Source organism: Myotis nattereri (genome assembly GCF_964212035.1).
Source record: "Myotis nattereri genome assembly, chromosome: Y".
Classification (NCBI taxonomy): domain Eukaryota; kingdom Metazoa; phylum Chordata; class Mammalia; order Chiroptera; family Vespertilionidae; genus Myotis; species Myotis nattereri.
In genome coordinates this window covers 6,317,771-6,337,805 of record NC_138094.1, presented here as the reverse complement: position 1 = coordinate 6,337,805, position 20,035 = coordinate 6,317,771, and the positions used below count along the sequence as shown (strand labels likewise).

The window sequence follows — 20,035 nt, the reverse complement described above, 5'->3', positions numbered from 1 at the left end:
AGATTCCAAAGAGCCACGACTCTCAGCACTCAGTGGCTTTCAGAATTGTATAAGTCACATCCCAGGTTCAGCTGCCACACCCCTCCTCTGGCCTCACCACAACCCACATTTTCACATTTAATTTTCTCAAGCCAGGTTGCTGAGCTGATCTGGTTCTTCTGAGAGGAAATGCCCTTTACCTCCACAGAGGAAGGGTGACAGAATCTCCTGCCTATACTCCCCGTCAGCTTGGGTTTAAGGGATCCACCCAGTTTCCTTCTTCACCACTAGCCTTATAAGTTCTCAAGTTGATGCAGTCAGTGTATTTGAGTTTCCCCAATGTTCACCTTGTCCTGGGTAATTCCCTTGGTCCCATTCCAAACGTGCAGCCCCTCCCTTCTCCTGATCAATCCCTAGATGTGATTTTGGCCTGACCTCCTCTGGGGAAGGCTTGCTCCTCAAAATCTGGAAGACCAACTGTCCCTCTGTTCCTCTTTGAATGGGTACGGGATTTGCAATTGTAGGTAACATCAAGTCTCAGGGGCTGTTTGGTACTCAATACAGTTGCATTGAAATTCTTTCACTCTTCAGACGATACACTGTCTCCCTAAAGGTGTGTTAAAGGGAACATTAGGGAATTTTGATGTGGCACCAACACCCACATCAAGTCTACTTCCAGGATGGTTTCCTTTTCTTTTCCTTTCATGAATGGACCTAGGGTTCAGTTGGAGGTGTGGAGAGTGCAAAACCCCATCAGGATTAAATGCCTGGAGATCCAGGGCTAAGGTTTTGCTCTCAGGTGGAAGTAGCCATTTCAGCTAGGACCTCAAAAGGAACGTGTGGTCAGACGGGGCATGATGGCTTCTGAGGAGGCCGAGGAGGGAACAGAATCTAGAGCGTGAGAGTCAATGTCAAGCTCTGAGCACAGGGCTCCCTGCACCATGCTGCTCTGGTGAGTCAGGAGCCTAAGGCGATCCCCAATGACCTGCAGGCCAAGAACCCAGAGATTTGTCCTTTCTTCCATACAAATGAGCAGAATTTGCCTTTGCCTCTGGATGCAGGTTTGCCTTAATCTAAAATGTTTTGATTTCTGTTTTGGCGTTTGCCATTCATAGAGGTTCAAAGGGTAAGTTTTCGCTGTGTCTGAAAGTCAAGTATTGCTAAGGAACCTATTGTAGGCCAAAGTGGCAAAATCCTTTTTGTAGTTTTTAGTGGCTGGGCTGTCTGTGTGAAAACAGGTCTTAATGAAAGTCTTTCATAACAGCCAATTGATGTTTAGAAAGAGAGGAAGGGAGTGGGCGGAGAGAGAGAGAGAAACATTGATGTGAGAAACATCCATCAACTGGCTCCTGCCCACCCCCTACGGGGGTTAGGAATTGAGCCCTCAGGTGACCTTTGGGGGGCACAGGAGGAGGCTCAACGCACTGAGCAACACTGACCAGGGCTTGCAGTCTCTTATTGTGAGGAGCCTTAGTTGTGACATGTGAGCCATCTGTTGTCATGTATAAAGTGGGCATTCTAATATTCATAGAAGGGACACACAGTAAAATGTACATGTTGGAATTAATGGTTATTTTTCTCACCTCCAGCTCCCCCTTGCTTCAGGAAACGTTTGTGCTGCTTTTATATTCCTCATTTAAAATGTGTCAAAGGCCTCAATGGTACCCATTGTGTGGGTGTTCCTTAATCTTCCCCATCTATTTTATTTCCTGGAAATTAGCAAGAGGCAGTCCTGGGCCACAGGCTGGTCCCTACTCCAGGCGTTTTCAGTCCTTCAGTGATCCTCAGAAACTTTTTTTCTGTAAAGGGTGGAATCCTCTCTATGGTGTCCCAGTACTCACTGCACAGCAGAATTCCAGCTAGCCAGTGGGTAGAAGTGGGAGGTGTCCAGTTGTTATCTCACCCCTCCTTGGTGCCTGGTTCTTGTCCTGCCAGTGGCAGAGGAGAGGCAGGGCTGAGTGGCTTTGAGATTCTAAGCAGAAAACGGGGTTGGGGTAATTTGGGGGGCACTCCAGTTGTTGCTGGAGGAGTGCCTTTGGCCCTCAGCTGGTCCCTCTGAAGGGAGAAGGACCGGGTTTGCACATGCTCAGCCTGACAAGATGCCTTGCTCCTGACTGTCTCCCATGATCTCTTTCATAGCAGCTTCATGGGGATGAGCCTCCCAGCTCCACGCAGACTCCTGGAACTGGCATGTCAGAGCCTGCTGCGGGATGAAGCCTCAGCCATCGCTGCTCTGGAGTGGCTTACTATGGAGCTCTTCCCACCTCTGTTCATGGCAGCCTTCGCTGGGAAGCACAGCAGAGTCCTGAAGGCCATGGTGCAGGCTTGGCCCTTCCCCTGCCTCCCTCTGGGGGCCCTGATGAACCATCGGCAGCCTTACCAGGATATCTTGCAGGCTGTGCTCGAGGGACTCGATGCCCTGCTTGCCCAGGACACTCGACACAGGTATGGGGGATTCAGTAGCCTGGTAGCACCCTGGGGATCTGAGCAGTTGCAGCTGGGATAGGGGAGTGCGCAGGGCCAAAGGGAGAACTGAGGCAGGCCTTGGAGCCACTGCTGGTGTCATTCTGGGAACAGGCTTCAGATACATAAGGCTGATGAAAATGCCAAGGGTGACCGAAGGGACACGAGCCCACTCCTTCCTGGTGGCACCTAAATGTACCAGGAATGGGGACCATGAAGGATCCCAGTCGCACCAGGAGCAGGTGATTCTGGGACATTGAGTCAAAAGTCCAGTCAGGTGTCTGGCCCAGCTGCCCAGATTCCTAGACTCATGGTCTTATTCCTTGTTATCATAATGCACCCGAGCATAACTCCTATTTTCTCCACAGGAGATGGAAACTGCAGGTGCTTAATTTACAGAAGAGAGTTCATCAGGAATTCTGGATCGTGTGAGCCGGAACCAGAGCCCATCTGTGCTCACTGCTGGAGCCTGAGGCCCCGCAGCCCATGAGGAAGAGGGGGAAAGTGAACAGCTTAACGGCCAGGCCAAATCCACCCTTGGCCCCCGTGGAGCTGTTAGTAGACCTTTGCCTCAAGAAAGGTGTCCTTGATGAGTCCCTCAGCTACCTGATTAAGAAAGTCAGCGAGAGGAGAGGTTTGCTGCACCTTAGCTGTAAGAAGCTGAAGGTTTTTGCGATGTCGAAGCAAAACACTAACATCCTGGATATGGTGCAGCTGGACTCTGTCCAGGATTTGGAGGTAAACTGTACCTGGAAGCTGTCTACTCTGAGAAAGTTCGCTCCTTACCTGGGCCAGACGGGCAATCTGCGCCGGTTCCGTCTCTCCCACGTCTTCACGTCTTCTCACACAACCTTGGAGGAGGAGGAGCAGTGTGTTAGCCTGGTCACCTCTCAGTTCCTCAGTCTGCCCCACCTCCAGGACCTCAATTTGGATGGTGTCTCCATCTTCAGAGGCCACCTGGACGAGATCCTCAAGTGAGGGGTGGCGATCTTTCCCTGACGACCAGATCGAGTCCCTTTCCATTTCAGTGCACAGTGATGGGCTCTCCTGTGTGCTGTCCCTCAGCAGTGCTAGAGTGCCTGAGCCACTAGATGGGCCACACAGTCAGTGTCTCGTTCACCGCTCTGTCACCTTGCATGTTGTGACATAACCCCCCAGACAAAGGTAGGACGTATGCACTAGGACAGAGGCTACTAAAGGGACTCCTTGCTAGGAATTGGCGTAATGGAGGCTTCAGGCCAGGGGATGGTAGCTTTGGGCATCCTTGTAAGTGGTGTGGAAGGGAAGATGATGCAATAGAACCAAGTGAGGATTGCAATGACAAGGGGAAAGCCAATCAGAGGTGAGGTTTCAGGGGTTAAGTTCTGCACTTAGAGATTTGGCCATGGCAGCCTTTCACTCCAAACCTGCCTCAGTCACCTGTCTGCCAAGGGTTGCCATAGGCTCTGCCAAACAGAATGCGTGGTAAATGCAGGATTCCGGAGGGAGTCATTACTAAATTGGATAGGTGGTTTGTAAACAGTGCAGTGGTCAAAGTTCCTGGAGGGTGGCAGCTCTCGCTGGATGTTGCCTGACTGTGCCCAAGTTAGCCCTTTCTGCACAACTGCCAGAGGCCTCATTGGGCTAAGAGATGATGGTGACAGGGGTCTAGGCTGTGGCTGGAAGGAAGCCCGAGTTGCAGGCATTTCAAGACATGTCTCCAATACTAAAATGCACTGGTTGCCTCCTGCTTCAGACCCTGGGTCAGGCTCCTTTCTGAGCTCCTCCCATCTTTACCTCCCACCTTTATGTTCACAACACCTGTGTGTTTGGCCTGGGCTGTATGATGTGCTCCACTTGACGGATGAGTAAAAGGAGTGTGTGTGTGGTTTCATCCAGTTGAATACATCACGGAGCAGTTAACAGATGGGGAAAGATTCCACTCAAATTTGCTCTGACTTGAATGTCACTTTTCACTCTGCAACATCCTGGGTTTGATCATCATCCGGAACACTCTAGGCTTTGGTGACATGGGCCTCTTTAACCTGAAGGCCTGCATCATCCTCACCTGCCTCTGCCCACGAGGTCCATCCCCCACATGTAACTGCTCTATGTCTCCCCAGGTGCCTGAGGACCCCCTTGGCGACCCTGTCCATCACTAACTGCCTGCTTTTCGAAAGAGACTTGAGACATCTCTCCCAGCAAATGAACGTCAGCCAGCTGAAAGGCCTGAGTTTCAGTGGGCTCAACCTGACCAATATCAGTTCTGGGTCACTCCGATTTCTGTTAGAGAGAGCCTCCCCCACTCTCCAGGACCTGGACTTGGATAAGTGTGGGATCATGGATGCCCAGTTCCTGGACATCCTGCCAGCCCTGAGCCATTGCTCCCAGCTCACAACCCTAAGTTTCTGTGAAAACCCTATCTCCATGATCGTCCTGGAGGACCTGCTTCGCCACATTGTTGGGCTGAGCAAGCTGAATTGGGTGATTTATGCGGCCCCCCTGGAGAGTTACGAGGAAAGGAGCATCACCATCAACCTGGGCCGACTTGCCCAGATGCATGCCGTGCTGAAGCATATGCTGGAGGAGTTGGGGTGGCCCAGCATGATCTGGCTCTGCGCTTACCCCTGTCCTCACTGTGGCTGTAGAACTTTCCTTGACCCAACTCCCATTCTGTGATCCTGTTGCTTGAGTGTCCAGCTGGGTGCACATCTCATAGGCTTTACTCTGGGCACTTGAGCATTGAAACCCGGACATAAGTGTACCGTACAGGAACACAGCAGCCAGTTTCAGACAAATACTCAGGGTGGGGGGAAATGCTGACAGGGGACTCAATGGTTTCTTTGGGGAGATTTGTCCTAAGGAGTTAGAAATATCCACCTGAATCTCTCAGGGGGAGAGACTGAGGTTTGGGTGGTAGATGCGGGGATTACCTTTGCTTGAATGGTTGTGAATAAATGTCAGTAATAAAGAGAACTGGATGTTAACCGTCTGGTGTCCTCCATGACATGTTAACCCCACTCTCCCACCTGCAGTTACTGGCCAAGTAAGAAGGCATGAGCATCGTGATGCGCAGACACTAGGCTGGTTGAGGTTGGTCCCAGGAGATCACATCACCATTTATACTTTCTGGTTTGGTGGTTCTTTCTGGTGCACCGGTACCTACTCACTCACCTCTGTGACTGTTCAGTGGGTCAGCGCACACAAGGTGCGTCCACAGGGATTGGAAAAAGTGGCTTCCAGTGAGCACCACTGAGGTACAACTACTCTGGTGCCATCACAGGTAACTAGCCCAGTCCCTGGACTAAAACTCCTCCCCACTGGGAGCCTCCATCGCTGGCCTGTGGCCGCTCCATGGTAGGGCTTCCCTGTGCACCAGTCAGGCCCCTAGGACTGAAAGGGATATCAGCCTGCCAGGGAGCCAAACCACTGGCCTCACAAGTCCAGGCCTGTCATTCCCCTGGATACATCCCCTTCTTGAATTCAAGTTCCTGTGGCCTGTAAACACATTTACATTCTTTTCAGCAAAATACTAAGCTGGCATAAACCTCTGCTTTGTTCTGTGTCCTGTCCTAAGAATACAACATCCTTTTGTAGAGGATGGTCTAATGTTCGAAGACTTTCCCCTCATGATCCTCCTTCCCATCAATCAAGGAGGTGGTAAAGCATCTCTGAGCCAGTGACAGACCCCGGTTCTGAAGAGTGGACAACCTCAAGCCAGTTCCTGGAGAGCACTGAAGTGGACACAGGTGAAGGTCACACCGGGGAGATGGGGGTATGGAGGGCCACCCTGAGGGGCAATACTACCAAATGACATGGAGATGTCCTAGTGTGCTGTTGGATCCCACAGTCAATGGACAGTTAGCTGCTCAGCATGGAACAGGCTCCCTGCTCACCTGCCACTGCATTCTGGCCCTAGGCTGTCTCAGTTTGCTCACTGAGTGGCCTGCCAGAGGACCACCTAGGGAGAAGGCCACACATCCAGGCCCGGGGCACGGCTCCATTTGCCTGTATGTCTCCCTAAATGTGAGGAAGTCAGTCCTGGTTTTTCTCCTTCTAATGCCTCTCATTCAGTGCCAGCCATTCATGTGCTTGCTGCTCTCTACGGGGTGTCAGCAGCTTCCTAGCTTGTCACATACAGCACCTGGCCCTTCGTTCTCTTTTTATTGCCATTCCTTTCTTTTTCTTCTACCTTCCACTCTTCTAGCTTGGGCCCATCAGCATATGAGCACATTTTTCTGTTTGTTAGTACAATTCTTATTGTTTTAAGAGAGGAAGGGAGAGGGAGAGATGGATAAAACATCAATAATGAGACAAAATCATTGGTTGGCTTTCTCCTGCACATCCACCTGGAGATCCAGGCATAAACTCCAGCCCCTGCTCCAACTGAGAATTGAACTAAGTCCTCTTGGTTCATAGGCCTACTGAGCCACACTCGCCAGGCACAATCTGCTTCTTCTAGTAGGAAGAGAGAATGCCAAAGTCTCTGTAACCTTCGGTGAGCTCCCCACCCCCCATAAAAGGGGATAAGAGAACATGGGTCAGAAAATGTTTATCTCTTACAGCAAACGCTCTCTTTCTCTTCCTCTCTATTATTCTCTCTCCCTCTCCCTCTCCCTGTCCCTCTGTCTGACATGCATCTTTTCTTCCCATCCCCACCTTGACAGGGAGTAGTGTCCATGATGGGAATCAGAACCTCTGGCATTTGAGGAAAATCATAAAAATTGGCAGGTTCTGAGGGAGGAAGGGCAAAGGCAAAACATCCTGTGGTCAGGGTGTTAATTCCTCCACACATAGAGATCATGCCCATTACCTTGTGGGGAGATTCACCTGTGGGGCCAACTTATGTAAAGCTCTTGTCAGCATGTCCTCCTCTGGAATTGCCCACTGTTATTAGCATTGATGGTATTTATTAACCACCAGATGCAAGATAGGGAAGAAAATAAAAGTCAGTGCACCCTGGCCAGTGTGTCCTGGCATTGTCCTGTGCACCAGAAATTTTAGCCATTTGATTTCTGGCCAGGGCACATGTCCAGGTTGAAGGTTAAGTCCCCAGGCATCCAACATTGTTTCCCTCTCACATGAATGCATGCTTCTGTGCCTGTCTCTCTCCATTCACCTCTCTCTAAAGAATCAATTTAAAAAACCCACCATATTAAGACAAAACAGAACTCATTGCTGCATGTTGCCTCTAACACCAAGTGTCCTGCACTTGACGCTTTATTTGTTCTCGAGACCACAACTGAGAAATCCAGAAAAATTCTATATTGGAATCTGGACTTTTCGATGAAAATATTCAGAAAAGCATAGTATCAACGCAATGATGCTTAGAAACCTTAGATAAAGACTGCATCTATGAAGATGGGCAGAGAAGAGACCTGGATAGGAGGTGACTGCTGGTGCACAGAGATCATGTACATGAAGGCCCTATGGGCAGAGTCTCTAGGGCATTAGAAAACAAGCACGGAGAGTAAGGCACACATAGTAGGTTCCTTACTACTAGAATGTACCCCAGAGTCCACCAATCTGCACAGCAGTCAGGTAGGCTGGATACAGGGCAGCTTGAGCACATGAATGTCAAAGGGAAGACTCTGAATAAAGAAGAGCCAAAGCCTGGCCTGCTTGGCTCAGTGGATGAGTTTCGACCTGTGAACCAGGAGGTCAGGGTTCAATTCCCAGACTGGGACATGTCCCCATTTTGGGCTCTTAGCCCAGTAGGTGTCTTATAGGAAGCAGCCAATCAAAGATTCTCTCTCACCATTGATGGTTCTAACTCTTTCTCCCTTTCCCTTCCTCTGTGAAATCAATGACAATAAATATGTCTAAAAGTATGTACATAGCTTAAGGTTTTGATACCCAGAATATCCATTTAGAAATACAAGAAGTAGCCTTTTGTCATGGTCAGGATTTTTATGCTGTTCCTTCTTCCCCTTTAATCTTCCTTTCTAGTCCACTTCCCCATGGGATTGTATATAAAGTGATCTATTTCATGATGTGAAGTTTTGTATTGTTTGTCTAGTATTTCTCTACACCATAGTACATTATCAGTACAAACCTACAGTGGTAAAATTAAGCTGAGTAAATTTGGCATCCAAATGGCTTTATTAGGTATTTCACCAATCCAGCAGCATTCCAGCTGGAAATGAAAAAGGGGCCCACTGAGCCATACCGACCAGGGTTTGTCCCACGACCATCCCCAAGTCTAAAAGGCTAGACATTAAAGTCCTTCAACAGTTGAGGTTCCAGCTTCCAAAATTAATTTCCCATACAGTATTCCAGTATAAATAACTTTAAGAAACCAAACATTTTGGGGGAGATTTTTAAAATTGAAGTTGGAAGGCTTGTTGATAACTATACACTCAACAGTCCAACAGGTGAGTTTTTAAAAATTTTCCCAGTTGGGACGTTTGTTGACATTCACTCATAAAAATACTGAGGCTTCAAGATAACTCGATGTGTGGAGAGCATATATTAAATGTCAAAAAGTTGAAGAGGAAGTGCATGAGCAGTTCTATAGAAAAATACATATCTCAATCGAAGGGCACTTTTGTTTATTTAATTCAGAGGTATATTCAGGAAAGCTTGTTAAGTGGCAAATTCTCTTTCAGTCTTGTTATTCCCACTTCAGAAAGGTGCTGATGGCATTTCAATAAGCCAAAGGATGCTTACATTTAGATTTGTTCAAACATTTATATAATTCCATATGTAATTTTTCTTCCTACTTATACTATTCCTTTAAAGATTGAGGACATACAAAATGCCACAGGAAGGAGGTGAACAATTGCTTTACAGCCTTGTTGGAGGTGCCTCACTTCTTTTTTCCAGTTAGGTTTTCCAAGAATATGTCATTTGATTACCTCCCCCCGACAACTGGAAACAGGGCAGCATGCCATGAAGAAGTAACACAATGCTTCATTTTGTATGGAGTTCACTTCAAAGACTTCATGCACTTGTGGCCAAAGACACCTTGGGAAATTTAGGGCCTAGAATTCACCTCACCATCCAAACACATTGCTTTTATGTGTTTGTAGTAAAATGAGACAAGAAATCCCATTTAGTGGAAAACTTTATTCTGAATAGTTTAACAATACAGATATTCAATTTAAACATTAAAGTATATAGTTATTAAAATCAACACTTATAAAACAACCTTGAAGAATTCAAACTTTGCATTCTATGCAGAAGTTTCACAAAGGGATCTAAAATTCTTGTTTCTTCCCCAAACCCACCATTTGCTTCTATTCATTCTTAAATAACAGAAGGCAATTTCTTTTCAAATAAATGCCCTCCATAACATAGCATTATTTTTAATTTCAGTTTCTATTTCATCTGCCACAGGGACTTCCCTCTTGGCAGCCCTTGAGAATCTCAATAAGCTGAACTACTGCAATGCATGATTCACACTCTCTTGCATAGATGGTGAATCCTATGATCCCCACCAGCATCACACTCACGGCCTCTTACAGAGGTGTCCCATCGGCTGTTGCAGTAATTGTTATGCCCCCCGCCAACATACCCATCTCCTGTGATGCTGTAATAATCATCCCAGCGACTCCTTCCACCATAAGTCAGAGGGGGCACTCGGGTTGACGGTGCACCAACTGTGCATCCTGTAAAGTCAGTGACCAAATAACAATACTTTAACATCTTAACGAATAATTTTATGTCATATGACATGACCCTAGTAAAGTCTTAAATAGTTGGCAAACCTATGCTTTTATACACCTGCGCTAAAAATATGTCAGTAAAGCTGAGGTATACAAGGGAGCTTACAATTATTTAAAATACAGCTGAAGAATAATGTTTTGACTGAAATAGTTGACTATGAATATATATGAAGGCACATTTTCTGAAAACGGGCTGGAATTCTGACCTTCCTATTATGCTTCATGCTGTCAAATGCTCTTTCTGATTAAAAAAATTATACAATACCCCCCTGGCTGGTGTGCCTAAGTGGGTCGCGCACCGGTCTTGGCATTGCAGGATCCCTGGTTTGATTCCAGGTTAAGGGCATGAGCCTGGTTTGCAGGGTCCATCCCTGGCCCTGGTTGGGGATTATGCATGGGGAAACCAACCAAAGTATCTCTCTCACATTGATGTAGCTCTCTCTCAGCCCCACTCCCTCTGTCCACTCTCCCAAGATCAGCAGAGATATATCCTCAGGTGAGAAACAACAAAAAAGAAAATGTTGCACTTCATTTCTTTAATAAGGAAAATAAATGAGTATGATCCGTCACTCCTGAAAGATTTGGACTGTTCCAAATGAGCTACTAAGAAAAGAATACAAGACTTCCAAGATAATACAAAACACATACTGCATATAGTACTCCCTGGGGCAAATAAAAGTAAAATTCCAGTTAAACACAAGATGGCCTGTTAATTCCAATCCTGTCACTTACACGCAGTATATCTGGACACATACCACAGCTGTCATATGAACCTCTGTAAAAATAGGAAAAGGCAAATGGACAGAAGGCTTCAAGAGTCATTTCTCCAAACACGATACACAAAGAGCTAACAAGCTCATGGAAAGACGATCAAAATAATGGATAGTTAGGGAAATGCCAACCAAAACCTACGTGAGATACCACTTTATTCCTAAGTAAGTCCCAATGTTTGAAAAGGAAAATACCAGGGCTTGTTGGGAATTTAGAGCCACTGGAATCCTGTGCACAAGGAACAGAAAGGGGACAAGGCGTGGCTGCTGTGGAAAATAATGGAAACTCCTACAACAAACATTTAACACTGAATTGCAATATGACTCCGAAATTCCACTCTAAATTTTGCACCCACAATAACTGGAGACTTCTATGAAATACTAGTCCAAAATGCTCACATCAGTCCTCTGGTGGAAAGGACCCCAACGGTTGAAGTGGTAAACGAGCTGTGTGCACTCACTAGAGCTGCAAGGGAATATTTAACCAGCCATTAAAGTGGCGGTGAACTGATTACTGCCATATGGATGACCCTTAGACACATTTATGGTAATGGAGATAAGCCAGGCACAAAATGTCCTATCCTGTATCATTCTGATACTATAATCTGTGGAAAACAGGTGAATCAATACAGACAGAACCCTGGTTGGTTTTTCATAGAAGCTGGACTGAGGAAGAGAATGGTAGCGACTGCTTTACCTGGAGAGCTTTTATGTATGAGTGATAAAGATGTTTTTGACGTACTCAGATACAGTTGTGACATAAGACTCTGAATATACTACATGCTACTTAGTTGGTCAATGGTAAATATTTAGTGTTATGATAGATGAAATTCACCTCAACAACAGACAGTGTATAGTATAATTTAGGTGTCTTACGCTTTATTGCCCATTACCTATAACTAGTAGTGCAATCATCATCTCTTGGAGATATATGGTAATTTCTCCTGGAAGGGATTGTCTCTTTGCAAGGAACGCCTGCATAACTTCCTCTCCCACGTGACAGCGTTCCTGTAAATGACAAATACTTATGTGAGGATATCACATTGGAGAGCAATGTTTTATGGGAAAACAATAATTCAAAACAACACTTTATTTCCTCTTTCCACAACAATGTTTAAATTTACTCTTAGACTCTATTTAGGCTCATGCTTGTATGTGCTGTGATATGTTACTCTGGAATGTATTATCTTCTGACATCTTGTCCTCCCTGTACATCTTCCTTAATTTCTTAAATGACCATTGGTGGGAAAAACCTTTCCAATTCTGAACAAAGTGCAAGGAATTCCATGATGTCCACATACATATTTATCAGTGCCTACCTATAGCTTGACAAGCCTCTATCGACTTTTCTCCTTCTCTACTTTGCTCTGTTGCTCACAATCTCCTGTCGACATTACTAAAAACTTCCTAATTTTCCCGTTACACTCACTTCTTCATGCACGTTCCCCTAAGAACTAATAGTTATTTCGGTACGCAAGTATTGAATTATTAGCATTTAGGTTAAAACACTTTCATTGCTCCTGGATGCCCACAATATAGAGGCAAGTTATGTCCATTTACTTTCAAAATTGACTGTCTCACTTACCTTAGAACTTTTATGCTACGCTTTCAACTACATTTTGGACTCAGGAAAAGCCACATGTGCTAGTTGTGCACTTGCATCTATTCTAATACTGGCAAGATATCACCTGTGCATAGTAATATTTTATTGGGCCAGTACATGCCAAATTCATTACACATACAATTTTCTAATTTATCACCAATTTAGCATGGCTCTCTCCTACTGCTGACTACTTTAAATGTATAAACTTAGTTTTGGTAATGATGGCAATATAAATTTTACTGCCTTTAGCTGTACTACGAGCATTTAACAGCTCATGTGAAGAGCCCCAGATCTCCTTCAAAATATGAGAAATATTACATTTCCCATAAATATTACCATGTTTCAGTACTAATTCTTATCCAAAATGTCCACAAATGACCCTTTAATTTATGCGCTCACTAGCACATCCACAATTTAAATGGATAGGCTGTTTGTGTATATTCAACTGCAGAGGCATATTGTTCTTAACTACACTGATTCCCTCAATGGTTTCAACTTTCCAACATAATTAATAGTGAGAGACTCTATGTTACACTTTAAGACATCTTTGTACTGATATGAATGAGTCACGTTTGCCTTATTTTTTCACAACTATGTGCACTCTGTGATTTAGCAACTGGTAATGCCTGACTCTTTCAAGTGTGCCTTTCCACCCTCATTTTTATTAAAAACAGACCTTATGAACCCACACATATCACTTTTCAGCCTGTTGACAAAATACTTATATTGTATTTATTAAGATGCGTTAATTTGGTTGTCATATTTCCTCAACAAGCAGATGATTCTTGGAATCACAAAATATATCTTTATGGATATACCAGTGGCCCGGTGCTTGAAATTCGTTCACAGGAGGGTGTGTCCCTCAACCTGGCATGCACTGTCTCTAATCTGGGACCCCTTGGGGGATGTCTGACTGCCAGTTTATGAATTGAGTTTATGAATCCAGAAGTCACATATCCCTCTTGAAATCCAGCACCACTGCCTCCTAACAGCTCTCCTGCCTGCCTGCCTGCCTGCCTGCCTGCCTGATCTCCACTAACCACTCTGCTAACTGGCCTGCTCAACCCCAACTGTCCTCCCACCTCCCAACCACGCTGCCCTTCTCGCCCCCAGCTATTGAACAGGGAGAGACTGATGGATACCAAGGCATCCTCCTAAAGGGCCAACACACAAATTTCCCTGTGCTCTGGCAAAGGGAGGTTGAAGTGCACTGGAGCTGTGAGGGAAGAAGCAAGGACAAGGGACTCAGTGGATACAGCTCAGAAGATAGACACCCATGACTCCTGGGAGGAGTCATTCCCTCATGCAGAGGAGGACATCTTTCCCACACAGACATTTGCCTGTCTGGGAATAGGACAGTTGACACACCCGATTGTAAAAAACTTTGCTCTGAGGCAACTTAAGAGATTAAGAATGACAATTGGTCTCCAGTAGAAGCCACTGCCCCACCATGTTGAAAAAAATCTGTTGCCTGAGAATGACTGCCTACAGGGGCAATTCATGTCAGAAGCCTACAAGTGTGTAGCCAGAGGTGGTCTCCTGAGGCTTTGAGTCTTTGCCTGACCTAATTAGTCAGAAACAGCCTGTAACACTGTCCTGCATGAAAGGCTGAGAGGTGTAGAGCAGAGGTTCTCAACCTGTGGTAAGAGACCCCTTTGGAGGTCGGATGACACTTTCACAGGGGTTGCCTAAGACCAATCTGCATATCAGATATTTACATTACGACTCATACCAGTAGCAACATTACAGTTATGAAGTAGCAATGAAAATAATTTTATGATTGGGTCACAACATGAGGAAGTGTATTTAAAGGGCCAGAAGATTAAGAACCACTGATAGAGGATCTACATAACTCATCATCACAAACTCAAACAAAAAGCCAAAAGTAGCAAACAAACAAAAAACACCAAAATGAAAGAACTAGAGAATTCTCAGAAGAGAAAAGTGAAGTAGAGATAAGAAATTTATCTGAATCAGAGTTCAGAGCAATCATGGTAAAAATGCTCAATAGCATGAAAAAAAATATAGTAGCTATGAAAAAAGAAAAGTTCTAGATAAAAAATATGACATAACACTAATAAAGAACACACTGGAAGAAATACACAGCATATTAGGGACGCTGAGGATCAAATCAGTGAATTATTAGTCAGAGAGAAAATATCACTCAATTACATAAACCAGAAAAAAAAAAACACAATTAACAAACAAGAGGACAGGTTAAAGGAACCGTGAGACTACCGGAAATGTGACAATATTAGAGTAGTGGGTGTGTCCAAAGAGGCAGAAAGGGAGAAAGGCATAGAGAAGGTGTTTGAAGAAACAATGGCAGAACACTTCCCTAACTTCTTAAAGGAAAATGTAACACAAGTGCAGGAACCACAGAGCACCACAAACAAGAAAAACTCAAACAGGCCCATTCCAGTCGCATAATAATTAAAGTGCCAAAAATTAAAGAAAAAGAGATAATTGTCAAGGCAGCAAGAGAAAAGAAATGTGTTTCCTACAATAAAGTTCCAATGAGGGCTGACACCTGGTTTCTCATCAGAAACTCTACAGGCCAGAAGGGAATGACATGAAGTACTTAAGGTAATGGAATCAAGGATCTGAGACCAAGATTACTATATCCAATAAGGCCGTCATTCAAAATAGATGTTTAAATAAAGAGCTTCCCAGACAAAGAATGGCTCAAGAATACAACACCACAAAGCCAGAATTACAAGAAATCATAAAGGGACTGCTGTAATGAGAAGAAGAAATGAGAGGGAAACCTAGGCATACAGAATTAAAATGGCAATAAATCAGTATCTATCAATAATAACCCTTAAACTAAATTGACTAAATGCTCCAATCAAAAGGCGTTGGGTTGCAGAATGAATTCAAAAATATGACTGAACGATATGCTGTCAACAAGAGACCCACCTCAAAACAAAAGACTCACACAGAATGAGAGTGAATTTTGCATGCAAATGGAAAAGAAAAGAAAAGCTAGACTAGAAATAAACATATTGACAAAACAGACTGTAACATGAAGGCCATCACAGGGGACAACAATCCTAAACAACTCACTAGATCAGACAGACTTAATCGACATCTTCAGAACAGTTCACCCCAAAGATACAGAATATACATTCTACTTAAGTGTTCATGGGAGATTTTCAAAGATAGACCACTTGAGACACAAGCAAAGTCTCTTCAAATTAAACAAGATGGAAGTCATATCAAGCATCTTCTCTGATTACAAAGGCATACTACTATATAATAAAGAGGTAACATGCAAATTATTCCTCACGCCCTGACAAGATGGCTGCCTATGACCTGGCTGTCAGGGGGTTTAGTGAGGGACAACCAAATGACTGAACAAGCAGGCTACATGGGGAGACCAGACTGGTGGGGGGGGTTAATGAGCCATTACCAAACGACTGGACAGCAGGCTACATGGGACAACAAGGCCAGTTGCATCTTGGTGAGGGAAAACCAAACAACTGAACAGAAAGTTGTGTGGGGCAACCAGGACTGCGGGTATATGAGGGGAAACCAGGCAGACAAGCAGGACGGTAGAATGAAACCAGCCCAGTAGGGGATCAGTTGAATGTGCCAAGGCCAGCGGGTGATGGGGCAGTAAGAGGTGACCAAACTGGCAGGGAGAGAGTTAGGGTTGACCATACTGGCAGGGGCTTAGTTAGGGGTGTCCAGTCTGGCAGGCACTTAGTTGGGGGCGATTATGCCAGTAGTGTGTGTGTGTGGGGGGGGGGCAGTGAAAGGTGACTAGGCTGGTTAAGGGACAGTTGTCAGCGACCAGGCTAGTAGGTAGGGGGCAGTTGGAGGTGACCTGGTCGACCACAGGGCAGTTAGGGGAGACCAGGCCAGCTGGTAGGGCAGTTAGGGGTGATTAGAATAGCAAGTAGAGGCAGTGAGTGTCAATCAGGCTGTAGGTGCGGGGGTGGGGGGCAGTTAGAGGTGACCAGGCATGCAGACAGGCACTTCAGCAGTTAGGAGCCAGCAGTCCCGGATTGTAGAGGGTATAAGCTGGTCTGAAGGAACACCACCACCCCTCATGGAAGAATTTTGTGCACCAGGATTCTAATATTAGATATAACCTACAATAAAAATTAACAAAAATTCAAATACTTGCAGGCTAAATAATACATTATTAAACAATGTTTGTGTTATCAAAAACATCAAAAAAGAAATGAAAAACATCCTGGAAAGAAATGACAATGAAAACACAACAATTCAAATTCAATGGTATATACTGAAAGCAGTTCTGAGAGAAAAGTTCATAGCATTACAGACACAAAAAAACAAATACAAAAAATAACTGGTAATAAATTATCTAACTCTACAACTTAAAGAATTAGAAAGAGAGCAACAAGAAAAGCCCAGACTGAGCAGAAGGAAGGAAATGGTAAAAATCACAGCAGAATTAAATAACATAGAAACCAAAAACAAAAACAAACAAACAAACAAAAAAATCACTACAAAATATCAATAAAACCAAGAGCTGGTTCTTTGAAAGGATAAATAAGATTGATGAACTTCTTCCAGGCTTACCAGGAAGCACAGAGGACCCAAATCAACAATCAGAATTGAAAGAGGCAAAATAACAACTGACCCCAAAGAAATAAAAAGGGTTGTAAAAATACTATTCCAACAAACTGGTCACCTAGAACAAGTGGATGTATTCCTAGAAAAGTACAACCTTCTGAAACTCAATCAAGAAGAATAAAAAAGTCTGAATAGATGGATAAACAGAAGGTAATTGAAGCAGTCATTGAAAAACTTCCAGCAACCAAAGCCTTGGGCCAGACAGCTTCACAGGAGGTTTTACAAAACACTCAAACTAAAACATATCCTCCTCACACTTTTCAAAAAACTTCAAGAGGAAGGAACAATTCCAAGCAATTTCTAGAAGCCAGCATTACCCTAATCCCAAAGCAGATGTAGATACTGCAAAGAAAGAGAATTACAAGCCAATGTATCTCTGATGAACATAGATTCTAAAATCCTCAACAAAATCCTAGCAAATCAGAACCAGCATTACATCAGAAAGATCATACACCATGAGCACATGGATTTATTCTGGGCATGAAATGATGGTGCAACATCCTCAAATCAATACACATTGATACATCAAATTGAGAGAGAAAAATAAAAAAAAATCGAGAGATAAAAATCAGATAATCATATAAATTGATGAAGAAAAAGAATTTGACAAAACCCACCACACTTTTTGGTAAAAAGTCTCAGCAAACTGGGACTCGAGGGATAATATCTCAATATAATACAAGCCTTATATGACAAACATACAGCCAACACCATACTCAACAGGCCAAAAAAAATAAGTCACCCAAGAACAGGAACAAGACAGGGATGCCCACTGTCACCACTCCTGTTTGAGTGAGTACTGGAAGTGCTACCATATCAATCAGGCTGCTTGTGGCATGACAAAATTGAGGGATGACCAAAGGACTGGTTTGGGGATGGGCCGGCCAGACTGCACCCATGCACAAATTTGAGCACTAGGCCTCTGGTAGAAGATAACTGCCCAATAAATGGGGATTTTGTCTTATTCATACTCATTATGCAGCATAGTGTGTAGGCTACTAAATATCACTTGAAAGAAGACACTTAGGAATATTGTGTACACAAACTACAATTTCTACTGCTTAGCACTTGAGAAACAACATCAACTATTCTTCATAAATCAAATAAATGGACTTCTGAACTAAAGAAAAATCATGAGATGGAACTAGAGAGCATTATGCTAAGTGAAATAAGCCCATCAATGAAGGAAAAATACCACATGATCTCACTCATTCATGGATAATAGAGACCATTATAAACTTTTGAACAATAATAGAGACAGAGGCAGAGCTGCCTCAAACAGATTGTCAAACTGCAGCTTGAAAGCCGGTGAGGGTTGGGGACAGGAGGGAGTGAGGTAAGAGATCAACCGAAGGACTTGTATGCATGCATATAAGCATAACGTATAGACATAAGACACTGGAGGTTAGGGGAGGTCAGGGGATTGTCAAAGGCAGGTCGGTGCGGGGGGGAAGGACACATATGTAATACTCTTTGTAATACTTTAAGCAATAAATAATTAAAAAAAGAATCATTGGGAAAAAGAAAGAAAGATCAAGTAATTTGCTCTATCAAAAAAAAAAAGACAGAAAAATCATGATACAAATCCAAATCTTGGCTGTCGACAAATCCTAAAAGATAAATGCAAAGTAAAAGGATCAATATGTATTGAACTCCTTCAGTGTTCCATAAAACAAGTTCTTCATTTAATAAATGAATTAGGTAATGTAGCAGAATACAAAATTAAAACCCAGAAATCTATGGCTTTTTGATACACCAATAAAGAATTCACAGAAAAAGAAAAAAACAAACAAAAACAACAATCCCATTTACAATTGCCACAAAAAAATGAAGATACCTAGGAATAAACTTAACTAAATAAGTAAAAGATCTGTACACTGAAAACTATAGGACATTGAAAAAAGAGGTAGAGGAAGACATAAACAAATGAAGAGTATACCAAGTTCATGTAATAGTAGATTAAATCTCAATAAAATGGCCACGCTACCCAAAGCATTCTACAGATTTACTGTAATCCCAATTAAAATACCAATGACATATTTCTCAGACCTAGAAGAAAGTCTCCAGAAATTCGTATTCAATAAAAAATAAAAAGACCCGCAATAGTCCCAGTAATCTTAAGAAAGAAGAACAATGTTGGCCATTCACAATTGCGGATGTCAAATTATATTTCAAAGCCACTGTTCTCAAGCTCGCTGGAACTGGCACAAGAATAGACGTGAACTAGTAGACCAATGAACACACCTGAGAACATAGAAATAGACCTGAGCCTTTATGCCCAATTAATATTTGACAAAGGAGGCAAGAGCATACAATGGAGTCAAGACTGTCTTTTCAATACAGGAGGTTGGAGAAATTGGATAGATACATGCAAAATAATGAAACGAGACCACCGCCTCACACCATAGAGGAAAATAAACACAAAATGGACAAAGCACTTAATTGTAAGAGGGAAAACATAAAAATCTTGGAAGAATCCATAGGCAGAAAAATATGAGACATATTTCAAGAAGCTCTTGACCAATATAACTCCTAGGGTAATAGAAAATATGGAGAAAAGAAACAAATGGGACGACATCAAAATAAAAATCTTCTGCAGAGAAAAAGAAACCATCAGCAACACACAAACACAAAAAAAAACACACACAAAAAAAACAAAAATAAAAAACCCAAACAAACCAAAACAAGAAAGCCCATTGCTTGGGAGAACATATTTTCCTATGTTATATCCAATAAGGGCCTAATCTCCAAAATTTATAGGGAACTCAGCCATCTAAAAAAAAAAAGCAAGATAAACAATGCAATCAAAAAATGGACTTAAATAGATACTTTTGAAAAGTGCACATACAGAAGGCCAAGAGACATAAGAAAACATGCTAAAAATCCTTATTCTTCCTAGAGATGCAAATCAAAATAACAATGAGATAGCATCTCACACTGGTAAGAATGGCTATCATCAACAAATCAAC

At 43.4% G+C, this 20,035-nt stretch overlaps 1 protein-coding gene across 1 annotated transcript; it reads left to right on the top strand.

Moving 5' to 3' along the window:
* Positions 1-2,131: 2,131 nt before the first annotated feature.
* On the top strand, positions 2,132-6,159 carry LOC308512308 (melanoma antigen preferentially expressed in tumors-like; the record flags this gene model as incomplete). Its single annotated transcript, XM_081082092.1, has 5 exons — positions 2,132-2,335; positions 3,361-3,416; positions 4,545-4,632; positions 4,789-5,015; positions 6,123-6,159. 5 exons carry the CDS (start codon positions 2,132-2,134, stop codon positions 6,157-6,159), a joined length of 612 nt encoding a protein of 203 aa, XP_080938218.1.
* Positions 6,160-20,035: the final 13,876 nt, after the last annotated feature.